At 55.1% G+C, this 21,764-nt stretch overlaps 1 protein-coding gene across 4 annotated transcripts; it reads left to right on the top strand.

The window, feature by feature from the left end:
* Positions 1-11,231: 11,231 nt before the first annotated feature.
* Positions 11,232-21,754, top strand: SLC25A19 (solute carrier family 25 member 19). Of its 4 annotated transcripts, none has more exons than XM_036034116.1 (9): positions 11,232-11,307; positions 11,828-11,857; positions 12,076-12,097; positions 12,689-12,858; positions 13,044-13,178; positions 14,524-14,694; positions 18,043-18,226; positions 18,857-18,987; positions 20,010-21,754. In XM_036034116.1, the coding sequence occupies exons 4-9, from the start codon at positions 12,727-12,729 to the stop codon at positions 20,190-20,192; spliced, it is 936 nt and encodes a 311-aa protein (XP_035890009.1). In that variant the 5' UTR covers positions 11,232-11,307; positions 11,828-11,857; positions 12,076-12,097; positions 12,689-12,726; the 3' UTR covers positions 20,193-21,754. The 4 variants fall into 4 exon arrangements, with proteins under 4 accessions (XP_035890009.1, XP_035890007.1, XP_028376345.1 ...); XM_036034114.1 differs by having other exon boundaries at positions 11,235-11,307; positions 13,044-13,199; XM_036034115.1 differs by lacking the exon at positions 11,232-11,307 and adding an exon at positions 11,400-11,587 and having other exon boundaries at positions 13,044-13,199.
* Positions 21,755-21,764: the final 10 nt, after the last annotated feature.

Genomic DNA, 21,764 nt, shown 5'->3' with positions numbered 1-21,764 from the left:
GTGCTGTCTTAGCTGACACGCTGAGGACTCGTATCGTGAAGTGTCTTTACATCTGTTCAAAAAGTCTTCTCTGGGCAAATTTCAAAACATTTTGTCCCGTGCAAGGGGTACAAGTCCTTTTACAAACACTTTCTGACCATAAAGTTGCTCTTTCAAACACTTTTTTTTTAAGACAGTTGGAAATGAAAGGGATGGCCCTGGCAAGACACGTGAAGGATGCAGGGACAGAAGGAAGGTGGCAATCATGGGAAAGACTAGCAGAAAACAGAATTAGTAAGGAGGGGTTTGGAGCAGAGAACTACATTTTTTAAAGATTTTATTTATTTATATTTAGAGAGGGAGAAAGGGAGAGAGAGAGAGAAACATCAATGTGCGATTGCTGGGGGCCATGGCCTGCAACCCAGGCATGTGCCCTGACTGGAAATCGAACCTGCAATGCTGTGGTTCGCAGCCTGCGCTCAATCCACTGAGCTACGCCATCCAGGGCTCAAACACTTTTATAGCCTGAGAATAGTAACCTGTGGGGAGAGGTTACTTTTCTCAGAACAAAATGTCAGATCTGTCAGGATAGCTATTAACAAAATACAAAAAAAGGCAAAAGCAACAAGTGTTGGAGAGGATGTGGAGAAGCTGGAGCCTTGCGCTCTGCCGGGGGCGGGGTGGGGGGGAGGTGACGGGTGCGGCCTCCATGGAGAACAGCGCAGGGACCTGCTCAAAACATTTAACACAGAACTTCCATTTGCCCCAGCAGCCCCACTGCTGGGCGCTGATCCAGAATAACTGGAATCAGGATGTCAGAGAGACATCACCATTCCCGTGTTCATTACGGCACCATTCAGCCAAGACGTGGGAACAACCCGAACGTCCATCAGCAGATGAGTGGACGCCGCAGACCACACACACACATGCACACACACACTCACACTCACACACTCCCACACACAGGGCTACTCTTCAGCCTTAAGAGAGAAATGGAACATGTGACAACACGGATGAACCTTGAGAACATCACGCTCCGTGAAATAAGCCAGTCGCAGAAGAACAAACACCACACGATTCCACTTAATATGAGTTACCTACAGAGGTCAAGTTCATAGAATCAAAGACGGGAATGGTGGTGGTGGCCACAGGCTGGGGCAGGGGGAGGAGGGGTTATTAGTCAGCCAGCACAGGTTTCAGTTAAGCACGATGAAAAAGCCCTAGAGATCCACCGCATGACACTGTCCCCAAGTCGAGGAGACACGCTCTGCACGTGAACGTTTCAGAGGGTAGGTCTCCTGCTGAGCGTTCTTACCGCAGTAAAAAAGATGGAAACATTATTACCATAATATCTGGGTCTGGACCCTCGTTGAAGAGGGAAAGTACCCATGAGGGGGGACATATTCTTTGCAAAGCTCCCCAAAGATTCTAGTGCAGGCAGGGCCCCGCTGAGCCCGTCCTCCTCCCCCACAGGGTGGACTGGGACGGACGCCCAGAGGCACTGACCGGGCCACGCCCACACCCCTGCCCAAGCGCGCGTGCGCGTGCGGATCAGACCCGCAAGGCCGCTGTCTCCTGCTCTCGATCTGCACCCCTCACCCCAGAGCTGAAAACGAGGGGGCAACTGCATATTAAAAAACGTCACTGATTGTTTTTCCTCCAGACCTTTGCTTCCTTTCCTGGCCTGGAGAGCTGGTCCGAGCATAAGAAAAAGACCGCCGAACTTCCCCCTTCTGCCCTCTGCTCGGGCTCCCAAGGCCGCCAGGGGCGGCAGGGAAAGCTCTGCAGTCTGTCTCAGTCAGCTCAGGCCACTACGACAGAATACCCTGGACGAGCGAGTCCAAGGTCAGGGTGATGGCAGATCCTGTTCTTAGTGCAGGCTCTGGGGCTGGCCTGAGGTGGCCGCCCCCTCCTGGCGCCGCCCGAGGCGGACAGAGAGCGCTCTGATTGTAAAGGCACTGGCCCATCATAGGGACCCCACCCTCAAGACTTTGCGTAAAGCTAATGGTCTCCCCCAAGGCCCCCTCCTAATACCATCCCGTTGGGGGCTAGGGCTCCAACGTAGGGATTGGGGGCGGGGCACAACATGCAGTCCGTGACGGAGTTCGCAGGCCCAGCTCTGGACCCCGCTGGTAGTGGAACCGATGTTCTGAGCTCGTTCCCTCCTCACCGGGCTGGCATGCACGGTGTGCCTGCCTTCGAGGGTTTGGAGAAGTGAGCAGTGAGTAAGACGCCGAGCCCGACGCAGGAAGCGGGGCACTTCCGGCGCTCAGCACCGGAAGTTGGTCTTTCATCGGCCGTGGCAGACCCGCTAGCCGGCTGCCATGTTCCCCTCTCCGCCTCTCCTCTTCCTCCCCCCTTCCTCTCCTCTTCCTCTCCTCTTCCTCTCCTCTTCCTCTCCTCTTCCTCTGTAGAACTATCAGAATGCCCAACTTCTGGCTCGTGCACGGCTACCCAGAAGAAACACCGTTTGTCTCAGCCCCCCCAGCATTCAGGTGTGGCCACGTGACTCAGCTCTGGCCAAGAGGATCCAAGCAAGCCTCGTGGGGCAGCTCCAGGGACCTGCCCAGAACCCCTTTGTCCTTCAGTCCCTCCTCCGCCCCGATGCTGGAATTCCCGCTGCTGGTTTGGCTCAGACCGTGAGGACCCCACACACCCTAGGACGGTGGCGTGGTGAAGGGGACAGTCCGTGCCCCTGGGAAGTTTTGGAGGCAGCGGCCAACCCAGCCCTGCACGGCTGGCTCTGGACTTTGGGGAACTGAAGCCGCTGTTCCTGGGGGGGGTCTGTCCCTTTCCTGGCGGCTAAATCTAATCCTGGAACCCCGCCGCTGACGTCCCTTCACCGGGTGGCCAGTCCCCGCATTTCCTGACGTCCCTTTTTCTCCGGAGTTTGAGGGGCCTCAGAAACAGGTGTGTGCCCCGAAAGGTGGGCAAACAAAGGCATCCAAAGATGACGCCACTGTCTCTCCATTCAACTCTCCTGTGCATGTCGCTCTCCTCCACTCCCGTTTCCCTTGTGTAGACACCTCCAGGGAGGCGGAGGCAGATGCGGGAGAGGGAAGCCGTCTGGCTCTCAGCCCGAGCGGGGTGCTGCCGCTTCCATTGGGGCACTCCACGGGATCCGGGGATCCATGGGCCTGTGCCTGGTGCTGGGGACGGAGAGATGACTCAGAAATACACTGAACACCAGTCATCAGGGGGCTCACGGCGTGTGACGAGCGGGACACTGAGCGATATTCTCTCCCGGGATGGGCAGGGGAGAAGGACCAGACTTGGATGGGGTCAGGAATGGCTTCAGAGAGACACTGGGGAAAGAAGGGGACATCGTATGTGCAAAAGAGCATGGAGGGGAGGTGGAAAGAAGGGAAGGGAGGAGGGGCAGAGGGAAGGAAGAGGGAAGGAAGGAAGAAGAAGGGAAGGAAAGAGAAAGAAAGAAAGAAAAGAAAGAAAGAAAGAAAGAAAGAAAGAAAGAAAGAAAGAAAGAAAGAAAGAGAAAAAGAAAAAGAAAGAAGGAAGGAATTGATGAGGATGCAGAAACATTGGAGCCCTCCTCCATTGCTCATGCGAATGTAAAGTTGCTGTGGAGAGCAGTTTGGTCCCTCAAAAAGCTACACATAGAATTGCCATAAAACCCAACAATTCCACTCCGAGGCATTTACCCAGAAGCACTGAAAATAAGAATTCAAACGGCCACCTGTCCACCACTGTCCGCCGCAGCACGACTCCCAGCAGCCGGACGGTGGAGACCACTCATGTTCCACCGAGAGACAGAGGCACAGACGAGATGCGGTCTCTCCAGACACGCCGTGGAATGTCACTCAGCCGTGAAGAGAACGAAGTTCTGCTGCGTGCCCCGGTGCGGGCGAACCTTCAGGACGTGATGCTCGGTGAAATAACCCAGACACAAAAGGACAGATACTGTATCATTCCACCCTCGTGAAGTGTCTGCAACAGGCAGGCCCATGGAGACCAAGTCGATTGGAGGTCACCAGGGCCTGGAGGGAGAGGGAACGGGGGTGTTACTGCTTAAAGGGCAGGGAATTTCTGTTCAACGTAATGAAACAGTTTTCAAAACAGATAGCCGTGGTGGCTGGCCAACATTGTAAACGGAATTACTGCCACTGAATCGTACACTTAAAAATGGTCGAAACGGCAAATTCTGTATGTTGTTTCATTATAATTACACACACACAGAGCACACGGGCTCCCGCATGTTGCATTTGGGAAGGAGCAAACAGGGCCACGGGACCAAGGCCCGGCGGGACTCGAGGGGGACGGTGATGCTGAGCCGGAAGGCCCGGGGTGCAGGGGCACACGGCTGTTCTCTCGTAAGACCAGTGTTGTTGGGGTTCCGTCGCGTTTCCTGTTACCCCTTGACCTGCTTCCCCTCCAAGCACCCGATGGCCCGATTCTGCTCTCGGAGGGACCGGCCGCAGCAAGCGGGGTCCAGCGCAGCAGAACTTGTGGACGATGTGAGTGAGACATGCGTGCTGCGGCGTGCCCCGGCAGTTCCCGACTTCTCGTCACCCCTGAGCCCTAGTCCGCTGCGTGGGTGTCCTGCCCACGCCGCACAGCGCTGCATTGCGGAACAGCTGAGCTCTTTCCAGTCTGGGCCGCAATGAACATTCTTTCAAAAAAAATGCTAATCCTCATCCGAGGACATTTTTTTCATTGCTTTGAGAGAGGGTGGAAAAGAGAGAGAGAAACATCCATCGGTTGCCTCCTGTATGCTCCTGGATCAGGGATCCGACCTGCAACCCAGGCACGTGCCTTGACTGGGAATCGAAGCTGCAATACTGGGGTCCTGGGCCGACACTCCCACCAGCTGTGCCGAGCCGGCCAGGGCTGCAGCGAGCGCTCTCACCCAACTCTTCCTGCAAACCTGCTTTCGTTTCTCCCGGACAAACACTTGCGAGTTGCTGGGGCACAGGTAGGGAGATGTCGAACTTCCTAAGAAGCTGCTCGTGCCCTTTCGCACTCCACAGGTGCTGGGCGAGGGTCCCGCCCCTCCCCCCATAGCTCTGCCACCCCGGCGATGTCCGTCTAACCAGCCCTCCTGGTGGATGTGTGGTGGCTTCTCATCCTGGTTTTAGTTTGCGTTTCCTTCTGGCTGACCGTGTCCACTCGCTTATCGCCCATCTGTACCTTCCTTTGTGAAACGCTGGTTCGGGTCTCTCCCCTAATTCCTTGATTGGGTTGTTCATCTTTTTATTGTTCGGCTTAACATCCGCATTTGAAGTTCCCAGATACAGGCATCCTCAATTCTGGGGGAACCAGAACTCGTGGGGGAAAGACGTGATCTGGTCTGCGGTTGACGGGGGGCACGCCAGCCACTCCTCCAAGACAGAGCTGTACCCACTCTCCCCCTCCACACATGTGTGGGGGCCACGGGAGCCCGGCTTCCCTCAGACACGGCAGGAAACACCCCCTCCGGGGAGCTCGCAAACGGGTGGTGGGCGGGCGAGGCGGAGGACCTGGTCGGAGAGAACCGAACACCGAACACCCGAGCGCTGGAAGCCTGGAGACCGCCCAGCCCACACGGAAACCTGCGATTTGGGGCACACTCCACAGCGCTTCACAGTCAGCTCCGCTGAGAAGGGCGGCAGGAGAAGATTTAAGTGCATAACACATCAGCTCTTGAAAGTTACCGGACAGTAAATCCGCCCCCCCCCTCTTTTTCTTCTTGGTTACTTTGCTGGGGTTTGAGTCACTGCTGAGTCAATCTGGAAGGACGGAAAAAGGAACCGGGTCAGAAGCACCTCTGTCTTAGGCCCCTGCTGGGTGCAGAACTTCCTCAGCACCCTCCCGCGGTTGCTGGTTTGCACGCCTCTCTCCAACTCCAAGCCCGGAAGTCTAAGAAAACAAGTAAATACGAAGGATGGAAACTGTGTCCACACGAGAGCCTCCACGTGCGTGATTTACAGCAGCTCTGTTTGTAAGCGCCGAACCGTGGACGCGACCGAGACGTCCTTCAGGCGGTGACCACGCGAACGAACTGGGGGACACACCCGGACAGCGCACGGTTACTCAGCACAGCGACTAGAGAGAAACGAGCTACCGAGCCGGGAAAGATGGGGAAGAAGGTCAGCCCCGCCAGGGAAGAGATGCCGCTCTGTTCACGGCTCCATCCCCAGCGCCCAAGCCGGCGTCTGGCCATGCAGCCTCTCAATAGATACCAGTGGGCGCGGGGGATGATGGGAGACAAAGGTCCTTCCTCCCAGCCCGGGTCATTAGGAGGGAGAAACAGGAGCAGCCTCGCGGGGTCAGCCGAGAGGTGGATCCCCAACTCAGTGTTCCTCCAAATGGGGGCCACCAACCAAAACTCTTGTTCCCAGGCCATAGGTCACACCTGCTTGGTCAGGATGAGTGTGCCTACGGAGGGGCAGCTGCATTTTTTTAAAGGATTTTATTTATTTATTTTCAGAGAGAGGGGAAGGGGGGGAGAAAGAGAGGGAGAGAAACATCAGTGTGTGGTTGCCTCTTCTGTGCCCTGTTCTAGAGACCTGGCCTGCAACCCAGGCATGTGCCCTGACCAGGAATCGAACCGGCGACCCTTTGGTTCACAGACTGGCCCTCAATCCACTGAGCCGCACCAGCCAGGGTGTGAGCTGAACACCCCCAGGTGGTTCTTGTTTGAGCCGAAGCTGAGAACCCTTGCAATGCTGACTAGAAATGCGTCCGCAGGCAGCAAGGTGTGGACGCCGGGTAGTCCAACCCCACCACGTCTAAAGATGGAGGAACCGCAGCCCGAAGGAACGGGGCCTCGCCGAGGGGCCACGGCAAGCTGCCGCCTGGCTCGCGGGCCTCTCCGGGGTGGCATGGCTGGGTGGACCGCCCACTCAGGCAGAGAGAGGGTCATGGCCCGGGGCAGCAGGTGAATGCAACTCTATTTGTCAGACCCAGAAGGTGGTACTTGCCCCCTCCGAGGAGGAGGCAGGAGGTGGGGGAAATCCAAAGGAGCTTTTAATAGGCCCGTTTAGGGTAAGTGTGGATGAGGTCACAGAAGGACTCACTTCCCCAACCTGACGGGAACTGCTGGTTTCCTGTTTCTCTCTCCCCGTGATACGATTTGCTTAGAATATTCAACTTCACATTAAATGGCCAGATTTCAAACATGCAAAACCTAGAACCAGGTGTAAGACCAGGAAGACTGGCACCTGCCACTAATCTCTCTGCTCAGCCACCCATTTGCCGTCTGACCTTGGGGAACCCTGGGCGCACCGCCCGGTCCCTCTGGGCCCCGGCCCCTGGCCATGAGTCTTTCCCGTCGTCCTGAGGCTCTGGGGCCCTCCGGGTCTAGCTCACTCTACATTAGCCTGCGGCCAAAAGTCCTGCTGGCTCTTCTGCTGAGTGGCCTTTGGAAGGCCGGTGTGGCTCGGTTGACTGGAGCATCATTCCATAAAGCGAAAGGTCATGGCTTTGATTTCAGGTCAGGGCACATACCTGGCTTGTGGGTTTGGTCCCCTGTTGGGGCGCATGCGAGGGGCAACTGATTGATGTTTCTCACATCAATGTTTCTCTCCCTCTTTCTCTCCCTCCCTTCCCCTCTCCCTAAAATCAATAAGCACGTCCTCAGGTGAGGAGAAAAAATACCATACTGAAAAGATATACGAATAGTAAGTAAGCATGTGAAAAGATACTCATCATTACTCTTTAGGGAAATGCAAATTAGAACCATACTGAGTTATCACTACATACCAATTAAAATGGCTAAATTGATCATGAATGGCTTTACCAGGGATGTGTCATACTGCTGGTGGGAAAGTAACATTGTACCAACACTTTGGAGAATAGTTGGGCAGTATCTTAAAAGGTTAAATAGACGCTGACCGTATGGCTCAGGCGTCGCACTCCTAGGCCTGCACAGGAGAAATTAAATCAGTGCGGATGTCCGCACAAAAGCCGACACGTGGCCCCGGCCGGGTGGTTCCTTTGGTTACAGCGTTGTCCCCATACGCCAAGGCTGCAGGTTTGATCCTTGGTCAGGGCACATGCAAGACCCAACCGGTGAGTGGGTAAATAAGTGGAACAATAAATCAATGTTTCTCCCTCTTCTCTCTCTCTCTCAAAATCAATAAATTAAAGACATTTTTAAAAGATTTTATTTATTTATTTTTAGAGAGGGGAGGGAGGGGGGAGAGAGAGAGTGAGAAACATCAATGTGTGGTTGCTGAGGGCCGTGGCGTGCAACCCAGGCATGTGCCCTGACTGGGAATCGAACCTGCGACACTTTGGTTCGCAGCCTGCACTCAGTCCACTGAGCCACACCAGCCAGGGCCAAATTAAAGACATTTTTAAAAGCTTGTACGTGGATGTTTATAGCAGCTTTGAGTATAACAGCCCAAAACTGGAATGCAAATGTCCATCAACAAGCAAACAAACGGATAAACCAATTGTTGAAGGGCCATAGAATGAAGGATTACTCAGCGATAAAAAGGCATCAACTAATGATACACAAAACACGGACGAATCTCAAGATAGCTACGCTGAGGAAAGGAAGCCAGACCTAAAGGACATTGTATATGAGTCCATTTATGTAAAATCTATAAAATGCAAACTAACTGATAAAGACTGGGAGCGGATTAGAGGCAGCTTGGGGACAGGGGCAGGAGAAGAGAGGGCGAGAAGGAGGGGTAGGGGAGGGGAATGTGGGATCTTCTGGGGGCACGGATGTATGCTATCTTGTGATGACGTACACCACACTTCAAAACATAAACTGTTTGCATTAAATACATGTTGTCAGCTGTATGTCAATTATATGCCAATAAAACTGTTTTAAAAATTGTAATGAGCCCTGGCTGGTGTGGCTGAGCGGATTGAGCGCCACACTGTGAACCAAAGGGTCAGTGGTTCGATTCCCATCAGGACACATGTCTGGGTTGTGGGCCAGATCCCTGGTGGGGGGATGCTCAAGAGGCAACCACCCAATGATACTTTTCTCCCTCTCTTTCTCCCACCCTTCCCCTCTCTAAAAATAAATAAATTAATTAAATCTTTGAAAACAATTGGAATGAGCCTGAAACAGCTTGTCAGATCAGAAAGCAAAGAAACTAGTCATTCTGTCAAAAGGATCCAGGTACCAGGTTTTTTTAAAAAAGATTTATTTATTTATTTTTAGAGAGGGAAGGGAGGGAGAAAGAGAGAGAGAGAAACATCAATGTGCAGTTGCTGGGGACCATTGCCTGCAACCCAGGTATGTGCCCTGACTGGGAATCGAACCTGCGATGCTTTGGTTTGCAGCCTGTGCTCAATCCACTGAGCTACGCCAGCCAGGGCCAGGTGCCAGTTTTAACCCGACCTACTGGCCAAAGATGGGGAAATGGGAGCATTGTGAGGATAATGACTACAGTGGATTGAGAGAGAACAAATATGTTTAAATCCATGAGTGTTCATAATGATAGTAATATTAATAAACCTCATTGATTAATAACCTTTGGACATACTAAGGAACCAATTATTTTGAAAACTGCTAAAAGTAAAGAATTACACATCTATCATGCCTTTCTTACACGAAGTGTTCTTCAGGTTATCTATTGACGAATGAAGGGATGTTCCTCTTCAGTGTTCCAGCTGATAAAGGTGAAATGAAATCATCGTTTACAATGTTTTATCAGTGCGATGCTCATCAGCGGCTGAAAACATCACAGAATGAGGAGCAGGCAGGTGTTAGGATCCTCTTCACGGAAGGACACGATACCACATGAGGAGTCTTGTGGGAAGAAATCAAACCTGATCTAGTTAGACCTTGTAAATGTAACTGCCAACGTGCAGAGAACACCAAGGGCAGAGGAAGACATTAGAACAGTGCCGTGGGGATGCCACCAACAAGATCTGGGCTGAGGAAAACTAGTTTTCTTAAGAAACAAAATAAAGAGAGGAAGGAAAAGAAAGACAAACTGAAAAGGAAATGAAAGAAAGGGCGAGTGAAAAAGAGGAAGAAGGAAATGATAGATTTAAAAAGACAAGAAATATATTAACCAGTCGCAGTGTGTGGTCTGGATCCCAATTCAGATAAACTGTTTTTTTGTTTTTGGTTTTTTTTTAAATGACATCTATAGGCAAATCAAGAAAATGCAAATACTAATCCGGTACTTGGTATTAGGAAATTACTGTTGATTTGGGGGTACTCGATAGTTTTGAGGGGTATGTTTTAAAAGGGGAATGCTTGTCTTTTTTTTTTAAAGATTTTATTTATTTATTTTTAGAGAGGGAAGGGGGGGGGGGAGAGAGAGAGAGAGAGAGAGAGAGAGAGAGAAACATCAATGTGTGGTTGCTGGGGGTTCTGGCCTGCAACCCAGGAATGTACCCTGGCTGGGAATCGAACCTGGGACACTTTGGTTCCCAGCCCGAGCTCAATCTACTGAGCTACTCCAGCCAGGGCGGGAATGCTTGTCTTTTAAAGACACATTCTGAATATTTGCTGGTGAAATCATAGGCTGTCTCGTATTTACTTCAAAACAACGTTGGAGGGGAAGGTGCAAGTACAGAGGAAACACGAGTGACCATGAGTCGTTTAACTATTGAGGAATGACTGTGTGTGGTTACATTAGGCTATTTTCTCTAATTTTGTAGATGTATGAAATGTTTTTAAATTGCAATAAAATGTTTTAAAAATATGCGTCAAAATGCACGAACGTGAAAAGTGCAATTTAAAAATCAGGAAGAAAGACATACTATCTTGTGAAACGCTGACGTTACTTGCTTGACAGCAGTAGGATGACTCATTTCCCCCTTAATTTCTACATCTTCTGTAATGTGTCTGTATGTTTTCATGAGAAAATACTCGTAATAAGCCCTAGGAGGAAACAAAACTTCTATTTTTGCCGTCCTCTTCCTGGTCTTAAAAACCCATCGATTCTTTCCCCCATGTCCTCCAGGTTTTTGCTAAGCTTCTCGCCATCTTTTCTAAATTTATATTATCCAGGTTCAGGGACCACAAGGGTTTTGATGAAAGCGGATCAAACTTAACGATCCCTGACCTTCGACCTCCCGCAGGGTGATTGTAGCAACTTCGGAGGCCTGACTTTGAGGTCAACTTCCTTCCCACACACGGGTAACGGGGCGCGCAAGCACATGCGCACTCAACAGGACTACATCTCCTAGGAGGCTTTGCGCTTTGGTAGCAAAGGACTACGCTACCCAGTGACACTTGTGGGAGGTGTTGTTCGATAAGCGCTGCAACCATTGGTCTAACGTCTGTCGGAAGCTGCGCGATGATTGGTCCAGGAGCCCGTCAGTTACTGCCGAGCGCCGTTGGTTTGGCTGTTGACTGCGAGTGGAGGGCTGGGGAGAGCGATGCTAGGGGAGCCGGGCGGTGCCCTAGGCCGGGTGACTGACCTCTGCTTCCGCCTTCCTTGAGGTCCGCTGCGGGACCTGCACCCTTGCTCGCCGGAGGGAGCACACGTGCACAGGTACTCTCGTGGGGGCGGGGACTGTACGCGCGCGTGTCATGCCTGAGCTGAGAAGCCTCTTCATGAATGCAGGAGGGAAAACCCCGCACACACTGGGGCACCTCTACACGCGGGTGCCCACCTCCCGGGCGTCTCCGCGGACTCTGGAAGCAAAAACACTCCCTAAAGCACGCCTGGACACGTGTGTTCACACGCGGGTACACCTGTAGAGACCCTCACCTGAACACACGGGCAGAGGAGCACACAGGCTCGGGGCGTGGCACCTGCTCACCGCAGCACCTAGGGCTTTCGCCCGAAGAGAATGGCGTGGCTGCGGCAGCCTCTCACGCACATCCCACGCCCTGCCTCTCACCCCAGCCGGCCCCTCCCATTTTCTGGGAGCGGTGTTATATATGCCGTGCATGTAATCATATTTCATATTTATGTTGTCTCTTTAGATAAATGTCAAGGATTGCTGGTACAAGAAGGAAATTTTTTTTAAGATTTTATTTATTTTTAGAGAAAGGAGAAGGGAGGGAGGAGAGAAGGAGAAGCATATCAATGTGTGGTTGACTCTGCAGTGCCCCCCACTGGGGACGTAGCCCACAACCCAGGCATGTGCCCTGACTGGGAGTTGAACTGGCGACCCTTTGGTTCGCAGGCCAGCACTCAGTCCACTGAGCCACACCAGCCAGGGCACAAGAAGGAAATTTTGAACATCAGGAAAAGTAAGGCCACCACTGGACGATATTTTTAAACAGGCTTTTCACGTACTTAAGACTTTAACCATTTTTACTAAGCTTATCACATGTGGTTTCTTGCATGAACCTGGCAGCAATGTAGGCTAGGCAGGGTGGCCATCATTCCCACTTTCCAGAAGAGAAAACTGAGCCCAGGTTAAAGATACCTCCCAAGGCACATGGGAGAGGCAGAATGTAAGGGTATGTCCAGCTATGCAGTCTGCTTATCTGTGAAAATCCCTCCCTCCCTCTGCCACAGCGAGGGACTGAGCCTGCTCGTTGTGACTTGAGCGGTCCCTGGGGACCTGGGGAGGGAGAGGCTTTGCCTCTCGATGGCCTACACCTGCTTAAACTGCTCTTCACAGGTGCCCGAGGAAACACAGGTGCCCGGGGAAATGCAGCTGGAGTTCATATCACAGAGAGTTGATGGGAAAAGCTACTGTCCTCCTTTGAGGCAAGCAAAGAAGGCACCGGAGCAGGCCCTGTTACAGACGGTCAGGGAGCTGTTCTGAGGAGGTGACGAGCGAGCAGCGACCCTGAGAACTTGCTTTAGTGTTCACTCCTGTCCTTTGCCTTTAGCTTGAGGCTGATGGACATTGTATGGGCCAGAGGCAGGGATGGTCGGCTATGACCCCAAAGCAGACAGCAGGAATATCTCCAGTTTCGAGGTGGCGGTGGCTGGGTCCGTGTCTGGATTTGTCACTCGAGTGCTGATCAGCCCCTTGGATGTCATCAAGATCCGTTTCCAGGTACCCTCTCCCCCTTTGGCCATGGACTAGAGGACAGGTTTGCTCTTTCTTGACAAAGCAGTTCCTAAGGAGAGCTGGACACTTGGTGAAGGAGAAGTGCTTTGTTGCCTTTGTTACCTTCCCTGAAGCGTCTCCGTCTCACCCAGCCCTGCCCGTTGTCCTGACCTTTTCATTCTGATTCCCAGCTTCAGATTGAGCGCCTGTCTCGCGGTGACCCCAGCGCAAAGTACCATGGGATCCTGCAGGCCGCGAGACAGATCCTGCAGGAGGAGGGCCCGACGGCATTCTGGAAGGGGCACGTTCCGGCCCAGTTTCTCTCTGTAGGCTACGGAGCTGTCCAAGTAGGTGGCAGGGGAACCGTCAGGCCCCTGGGGACGGGTTGCTCAGTGGGGCAGCCCAGGGACACTGCCCCGGGGGGCGGGCAGCAGAAGGCCGTTCTCATGCTTCTCACAAGTCTTAGCCGGGAGCCCACCTGACAGACGGATGAGTCAGACCGAGCTGTGTCACAGGCTTCCCTTCCCCATGCCCCCCACCCCGCGGCCTGAGCACCGACTGAATATTAGGTGTGGCCCCTGGGAGACTGTCTCGACACCACAGTGCAGTGGGGCTTGGCCAAGGGTGACACAATGCTTTTCATTTTCCAAATAGCATTTTCACATCTGTGTTTCCTTTGAACTCCCCGCAGCCCTGTGAGGGAGGTAGAGCAAGTGTTATGTGGATCAGAGAGGTTAAGTGAGCTGCCCAAGGCCACACAGCCTGTAAGTAGTGGGTCTAGGACTAGAATCCAAGTTCTGGACTCGTGTTTGTTTGTTCTTCGGCTAAGTGCTAATTGATTTCACAGTGTATGTAACGCATGGTGAACAGCGCTGTGCGGGGCTAAGCGGGGGTCAGGCCCTGTTTGAAGCACTGTACGTCTGTCACCTCACAGCAGTCCTCTGAGACAGGTCCCCCCCAGTCCTACAGACGAGAACACCGAGGCAGAGAGCGCTTGTGTAATTAACCCGGCCCACGTCATCCGCTAGAAAGCGCCAGAGCCAGGATTCCCACCGGGGCAGCTGGCGCCGCAGCGGCCCCTGCCTGCTATTCCTCGCACACTGCAGCCACGGCTGGGGTCTGGCGCACACCTCGCTGATGCGCCCCTGCTGTCCCGTCCGTGCGCGGGCACGCAGGCACTGCAGCGTCACGAGTGCGCGTGTGCAGCAGCCTGTGCACTCAGGACCCCGAGCCGGCTTGAGTTGGCTGCAGGGGGATCTGAGCATCAGGGCGGGAGCACCGTGGAATGTGGAGTATGCGGGATTCTCCCGACAGAACAGAACTGCTCCAGGGCAGGACGCTTCTCAAACAGTGTCCCTGCGGCCGCACTGGACGGGCCCCTGTCTTCAAGGGTCAGATAATGGCCACCTTCTCCCAGGTCTCAGGGAACTTAAGCTAATGAATAGATTTTTCTGATACAAAATTTTTCTCCTTTCTCAACCCTTTGAGTATTTGGCTTAACTCCAGTGGAGTATAAAATGGCATCTGAGCTGCACAAAATTATGTTTATTGTAGTCTGTCATTGCTCAGGACAATTATTTTTTTTCCCCCGGATTGGGCCCCACCTGGGTCATGGGACATAGCGGGTATATTTGGGGGTGCTCGTCCATGACCTTGTCACGACTCTTGCAGTTTTTGTCATTTGAAATGCTGACGGAGCTTGTGCACAGAACTGGCGTGCACGATGCCCGAGACTCCTCCGTGCACTTCGTGTGTGGCGGCCTGTCTGCCTGCGTGGCCACCCTCGCCGTGCATCCCGTGGACGTCCTCCGCACCCGCTTTGCAGCTCAGGGTGAGCCCAAGGTGAGCGGCCCGACCGGAAAAGGGGCGCCCGAGTAACGGAAGGGGACCCAGGAGTTGGGGCTCTTTTCCTGAGAGGGAGCAAAGCTGGTGGAGCCCGGGGTTTTCGGTCCACGGGTCAGCTCGCTGGTGAAGCCCGTGGCCGTGCTGAGCGCCGACTCCGGCGCCCGCAGCCTGACGGGGGAGCTGGAACCTCCAGGTGCGATCAGACCAAACACCGCGCAGTGGGCTGGACGGGGAAGGCGGCCGGAAATCCGGAGCATGGGGCTTGAGGTCACGTTGCGGTATTATCGTGAGAATGTTTTTGGTTTCCACAAAGACTGGGTTGGAGGAAATGGGATAATTGCGTCAGACTCCAAGAACTTAACGAGTGAAAGCAAGGGGTTCAGCCCGGAAGTAGGCCTCCCCACCCGCACCTGTGTTTCGTGGACGCGCCCTAGTGACGTGCGTGCGCGCGCATGCGTGTGTGCGTGCATGTGCTCCCAGCCCAGGAAGAAGGACGCTTCTGCCGTCCCCCTTCTGCTGTAGGACATCGTTGCTGGGGAATGATGCTTTGCTCAAGAATTCAGTCTGGGACCAGTTAAGAACAACTGCGGTTTCAGTTCTGCTGGTGGTTCGCGTTGCCCGGGGCGGCCATCCTGGGCCAGGGGAGCCTGTTTGTTTAGGAGATATCCTGACGGCTTTTTTGGTTGAGGAGGGCAGAGTGCCCTGGGAACAGTCTGGAAGGAACCGCCAGGGGCCTGAGAGCTAGATCGCTCTGCAGGGCGCTTCGGTGGAAAGCAGAGGAGAAACGAGAGCAGGGCCCCCGGGAGGCGAGCAGAGCAGGGGAGGGGAAGGGCAGGAAGGGCAGGCCTCAGCAACCAGGTGGCTGGGGTGACGAGAGGAGGCCGGTGGCCTCCAACTTCTCTGTCTGGGAATGCTGCGGTCCCCTCTGTCACTTTCCGACGTCTAGTAAAAGTCTGTGGGAAGGAGAAAGTGAAGACACGGTTAACACGGGAGAACGGTGGCCCTGGCCGCGTGGCTCAGTTGGGTGGAGACTTATCCTGATACTGCACAGTCGCGGGCTCAGTCCCCGGTCAGGGCACAGACACGAAGCAGCCAATGAATGCACAGATAAGTGGGACGAATCGACGCCTCTCTCTGGCTAAAATCAATTTTTTAAAAAAAGAGAGAAAGAGAGAGAATCACACATGACCTGTCTGGCTTAGAAGAGTGAGATGTTGGATTCTAGATTCTGGAATGACAAGAAAATTGCCTGTGCGCGGAAGTGAGGAGAAGACACCTGTTCTGAGAACTTCCTTAGAAGAGTAGCACCCGTATTGTAAACCCTCACCTTCAAAGGACAAGAAAATCAGCAGTGTATGAGGTGTGTAGATGGGTGGTTTCTCAGGAATCATAACACCAGCCTCGCCCCTGACACCCACCCCGGAGGCAGCCTCTTGTAATGCTTGTGGCGGTTTCTTCCGTTAGTTACCTTCTCGTCCTTGGTAGCAGGCTTGCACCAACCACTCCTTGTCTCCCTCCTCTTCCTCCTTCCCCTCCCTCCCTCCCTCCCTCCTTCCTTCTTATTCGTCGACATTAACTACGGCTGCTGCTGTGGAAGATGAGGGCCTAGCTCCTTTACCGTCGCCCCCGTGTGCTGGAGTTCCCTCCCCGCTGTGATGACAGCACGGCTGGTCAGGAGATGTCGGCTAAATCAGTCCTCGATGTTGGTGCCATTACAATTACGTAGATGTGGTTACTGCTGAGCCTTAAAATATGTTATGATTACGTTTTCTCTTACACCTTTGTTTTTCCCGAAGTTGGGAAAGGCTGTGTGTTTTATTTGTTTAGCTTTGTACACACTTAATGCAGATTCTCCCTCAAACCCTCTGTCGGTAGGGTCAGCCACAGCCGTCAGTGCTGCATTACTGTGGGCCCCCCCCCCCGCCGGAGTCCCCACACTGTCACCCCCCCCCCCCCCCCCCCGCTTCAGTCTGGACTGTCTGCTCTGTGACCGTGGCCAGCTGTTCTCTGAGGAGTCCTCTCCTCGGATACCGTGTCTTCTCTTTCATTTTCCCGGGGGAAGTCTTGATGGAACGTGCCTTTATTTTGCACTTACACTTGACTGCTGATTCGGACACAGCATTTGTAGGTGGGTCTCAGTGCTGCTGCAGAGAACCATTCTGATTACTGGTCCTTCACAGATAAGCCGTCTTCCCCTCTCTCCTTCCCCGCCCTGCAAGCTTTTGGGATGTTTCGTGGTCCCTGGCATGCTAGAAATGTGTGCCGGCGTGGGTCCCCTGTTCGTCATGGTGGGCACTGCCTGGACCTTTTGGCCTGGGCGCTCGTGTTCTTCCTGCCTGGAATGCGGTTGTGAGGGATTTATGCACCGTCTTCCTTCTTCCTGGCATTCGCGTCAGTTGGACGTCCAGGGTTGGCCCTCCGATTGCCTGAGCTTTTCTCTGCCCGTGTCTGGCTCTCTCTGTCTTTCTGTTCTCCTTCTGGGGGGCTTTCTCACCTCTACCGCCTGGGCCCCCCACTGAGCTCGTGACGTGTTTGCTGGCGCACGGTTGTTCCCGGGAGCTCCTCTCCAGTGCGCCTGTGTCGGTCGGGTCTGTTGAAGCATGACGTGTGTCCGAGTGCACAGTGCGAAACGGCCAAGCGTGTGACGTCCACCCAGGGTACACGGGACACGGAACAGGGGTCGTCACCGTCCCGGAGGAAAGGGGGGCGCGGCGGGGCTGGGGCGGGAGGGAGAGTCACCATTATTACCATGTATGGGGTGGAGGGGGGCTGGGGGGGATCTCCGCAGGCATTTGTTTCCTCCACAAACGCTGCCCGCCCTTCTGTGTTTGGCTGTGAACTTGGGGAGAGCAGCCCCCGTCAGGCACACGGACTGCCGCCGCCGCCGTGGCAGGCACACCGGGCTCCCGAGCTCTTTCCATGGCTGTGCCATAGTTGGTGTGCCCGGTCCCCCCGCATCTCGGCTTCTGCATCTCGCAGCACACATGCTTTGCACACTCATGCAGATGGATCGGTTGTGTCAATACCGTGTTTTGCTGTGTATAGTACACACTTTTTGAGGGGAGAATAAGGATGTGCATTACACACAGGTATAATGACTACATACCACAGGTATAATAACCCCATGTGTAATGCGCCCAAAACCGTGGGTGTGCATTACACACGGGAGTGCATTCTACTTGGCAAAATACGGCAGCCGGAAGGGGGGCCACCCTGGGGATTTTTGTCCAGCGTGTGGTTTGTCCCCCGGGCAGGAGAAGGCAGGCTCCCCGGAGTGGCTTGGGGACCGACCGGAGCTGGGCCGCGTTCTCCCCGTGCTCACCGGAGTTGTGCTGTGCCCTGCAGGTGTATAAAACCCTGCGGGACGCCGTGGCCACCATGTACAAGGCCGAAGGCCCCTTGGGCTTCTACAAAGGCTTGAACCCCACCTTGATCGCCGTCTTCCCCTACGCCGGGTTCCAGTTCGCCTTCTACAACTCCCTGAAGCGCCTGTACGAGTGGGCCACGCCCGCCGAAGGAGCGAAAAGCGGTGAGACAGCCAGGGCTGTGACGTCTCTTTCTGAATCACGCAGGAAGTCAGGTTTTCCTGTCAGGAGCTCAGACAGCACGGGTGTCTGAACCCGGCTCTGAAACGCACCTGCTCACAGGTGTCCGTTCCTCCCAGCCCTCGCCACGCCCGTCAGCGGCACCACCGGCACCCATTTCCAACTGCTGGCCGTGGTTTCCGTTTGGTCAGAGGTCCACCCTGCAGATGGCCTGCTTTTGGCGGTTGCATGTTTTGCTTGGTTTTTGTCTTGGAAGGATGTGGAGGAGGAGGAAGGGCACCCCACTCCCTCATCAGCGTGAACGGAGCGATGCCACAGCGCCCGGGTCCTGTGGCCTCCGGCCGGGAGATGACTAGTACAGCAGGGTCCCGCCCATCCTGCCCCGGCCTGGCCGGCCTGCCGGCCCTGGTCGTCCTTGCCAGCAGTGGCTGTGTCTGGTTCTCCCTTTCCTGGATTAAACTCCCCCGAGAGCAAGGATGCCGGCGGGCCCCTCCGGCATGCAGGGCGTGGCGGGCCTTTGTTTTATGGTGCAGGATAGAGCTGATAACCGTAACGTTGTCCAACCCAAACTGCATTTTTCTCATTTTCCCCTCGATCCCACTTTTCTGGGGCAGAAAACCTCAAAAACCTGCTTTGTGGCAGCGGAGCCGGAGTCATCAGCAAGACCCTTACGTACCCCCTGGACCTCTTCAAGAAGCGGCTGCAGGTGGGCGGGTTTGAGCAGGCTCGAGCCGCCTTCGGCCAGGTGAGCGGCCCCCGCTGACAGCGGCGACCCTGGCCCCTCACTGGAGGGGGGAGGGCCCGTTGGGGAGAAGGGCGGGGCAGAGAGGGAAGTCGGGTTCCGCGTGCACACCAGGCCTCCGAGCTGAGACCTGGCTCTGCACGGTGTCACTGCTGTCGTCTTCCTAAGGAGTCACTGGTGCCTTTGGAGGGGAGCGAGGTGTGTGGTCACCTAGAGAAGGCCAGGCTACAGAGGTGGCGCTGGTCAGCCTAAGAGCTAATGAACCCTGGCTGGGTAGCTCAGTTGGTTAGAGCGTTGTCCCGATACGCCAAAGTTGCAGGTTCGATCCCCAGTCAGGGTGCATGTAAAAAGCAACCAATGAATGCATCGATAAGTAGAACAACACATCAATGCCTGTCTGTCTGTTTGTCTGTCTGTCACTCTCAAATCAATAAATAAAAATGAGCCCTGGGTGGTGTAGCTTAGTGGGTTGAGTGTCGTCTGACAAACCTAAAGGTCGCTGGTTCAGTTCCTGGTCTGGGCACCGGCCTGGATCGCAGGCCGAGTCCCCACTTGTGGGTGTGCAAGGTGCAACGATGTTTCTCTCCCTGTCTGTCCCCCTCCCTTCTCTCTTTGGAAATTAAAAATAAGTAAGTAAATAAATAATTTTAGAAAGAAGCTAATGAGGGCCAGATTGAGACCCACTTCCCAAGGGGGACCAGGTCGGGTGGGGGGGGCGGGGCCAGGTGCCTCTGGGAGGAGGAGCTCCCACCGGGTCTGTCAGAGCCACAGTCGGTGGCCGCCTCCGGGGCAGGAGGGGGCCCTGTCCAGCGCTGACTTCCAGGCACTGCAACCATTAAGTCCAGACTTGCCCACTTGGAGGAGAAAGCACGAGGTCAACTTTTCTCTGCCTTGTCACACATTCCTTTATCCAGCAAGTACTTCTGGGAGCTCTGACGTGCCAGGCGTTGTGTTAACAAACGAACAGAGTCACGTCCGAGTTTGGCCACCTCCCCCCTCATCCTGAGTCACCCCCCTCTCCCCAGGTTCGAAGCTACCGGGGCCTCCTGGACTGCGCCAGGCAGGTGCTGCGGGAGGAGGGCGTGCCGGGCTTCTTCAAGGGCCTGTCGCCCAGCCTGCTGAAGGCCGCCCTCTCCACCGGCTGCGTGTTCTTCTGGTATGAGTTCTTCTGCGACCTCTTCCACCGCATGAGGCAGGCGCACGGCTAGCCTCGAGGGCTGGGAGGCGGCCTGAGGTCCCTCAGGAGGCGACCTCCTGCAAGAAGACTTGACCTGCGACCTCAAGTTGCACCGAGAGGCGCTGCCTGGTCCACCCATCCGGCCAGCTGCCCCGAGCACAAAGAGCCACTGGGAGCAGGCTGTGGCCTTGATCCGACACGCTTGGATGCCGCCGGAGGGCAAGGACTTTCTCCCTGCGTGGGCACGGGGGCTGTGGAGGACTTGGTCCGTGGGACCCCAGTCCCTCCAGTCAAGGAGCTTGAAGCCTCCCCACCATCTAGCCCACACTCTCAGGGAAGCAGCCGCCTGCCTTCCTGCACTTCCTAGCCCTTCTGCCCGGAGAGCCCTCCTGGGTGGGGCCACCGCTTAGGGTCGGGGCTGGGACTTGCCCGTGGCAGGGCCTGGTCCCTGCACCTGGGCTCCGGTTCCCCACAACTTGTTTAATAGACATTCAAGCTAAAAGCACATTCCTTACCTCTCCCTTCCACCTTCCCTCCCCAGTCACATCTCTCCTGGACACCAGCTGTGCCCGGCCGTCCCTAAATCCCATTTTCTCTGTAGCTGTGCCCCTCAGGCAGCTTTGCTTCTAGTTCCGGGGAGGGGTCCAAGCTGAACTGGTCACTTCCTAGCCCCACATTCAGAGCTTCGCGTCTCAATGTACCAGTGAGGCTCCTTTCTCCCTGGGCAGGGGGCTCTGTGGAGCGCAGGTGCAGCAGGAGGTGGGGGGCTGTGCTAACGAGAGGAGGTGCAGGAAGGCGGCAGCCCTTCTCCCCAGTCCACCCAGAGTGGTGCCTCTTTTGGGCTGGGGCAGCCCTCCTTGGGGGGTGGGAGCTCACAGTTGGGCCAGTTGGGGCCTGCTGCGCTCTCAGCGTCCTCTGGCTCGGGATGGTGCTCTGTGTCTCCTCCGTAACCCCAGAAGAGCCACAGCTCGGATGCAGCCCAGTGAACGGGGTGGCGGGAGGAAGGGGTTGGACAGACAGGTGGTGCCCAGGAGTGGTGCCAGAGCACAGGAACCCACAGCGCGTAGCCAGGGACCCAGCCAGGCACCGAGGGGGAACTTCAGCTAGGGCTCTGGTGGGAGGAGAAAACCCGCAGAACACGGCCAGCACCCTCCTCATCTGGTCTCCCAGCCCCAGGGGACCTGCTCTGGGGGGTGGGCTCTGCAGGGACAGCCGGGATGGAGGAGCACCAGGTCCCACGCTGGACTTCCGTCTGCAACCAGCCCCGCGCTGGGCCCTGACCCCGGACTCTGTTCTGGCTTACGAACCCCCAGCTGGGAGCCGGCCTGGTGTGGGGTGTGGCCCTTGCTTCCCAGGGAACCGGGCCCTTGTCTCAGTATTACAGCTTTATCTCTTGTCCGGGGCTTTGTGATCGGTGGGGGACCCCGAACCCCGAAGCTCGCCTGCCGATGATGCAGGTCCAGACTGTGGCTGGAGGGCCGGGCACCCACAGGGCTTTTGGCACTGAAGGCCTGGGTTTGACACTGCGGCGAGGCAGCTGCCTCAATGTATTTTGTATGAGATTCCATTGAAGTAAACTCTATTTTCTTCATCTCTCCTGCTC

Source organism: Phyllostomus discolor, chromosome 8, assembly GCF_004126475.2.
Source record: "Phyllostomus discolor isolate MPI-MPIP mPhyDis1 chromosome 8, mPhyDis1.pri.v3, whole genome shotgun sequence".
Lineage (NCBI taxonomy): Eukaryota > Metazoa > Chordata > Mammalia > Chiroptera > Phyllostomidae > Phyllostomus > Phyllostomus discolor.
The sequence above is the reverse complement of the archived record's forward strand: the minus strand, read 5'-3'. Positions and strand labels throughout refer to the sequence as shown.

Bases quoted from the DNA above. Each gene is read 5' to 3' on its own strand.
- SLC25A19 (XM_036034114.1), top strand. From the start codon at position 12,727: ATGGTCGGCTATGACCCCAAAGCAGACAGCAGGAATATCTCCAGTTTC. The intron at 12,859-13,043 runs GTACCCTCTCCC...TCTGATTCCCAG, and splicing joins TCATCAAGATCCGTTTCCAG to CTTCAGATTGAGCGCCTGTC. The intron at 18,227-18,856 runs GTGAGACAGCCA...TTTCTGGGGCAG, and splicing joins CGCCGAAGGAGCGAAAAGCG to AAAACCTCAAAAACCTGCTT.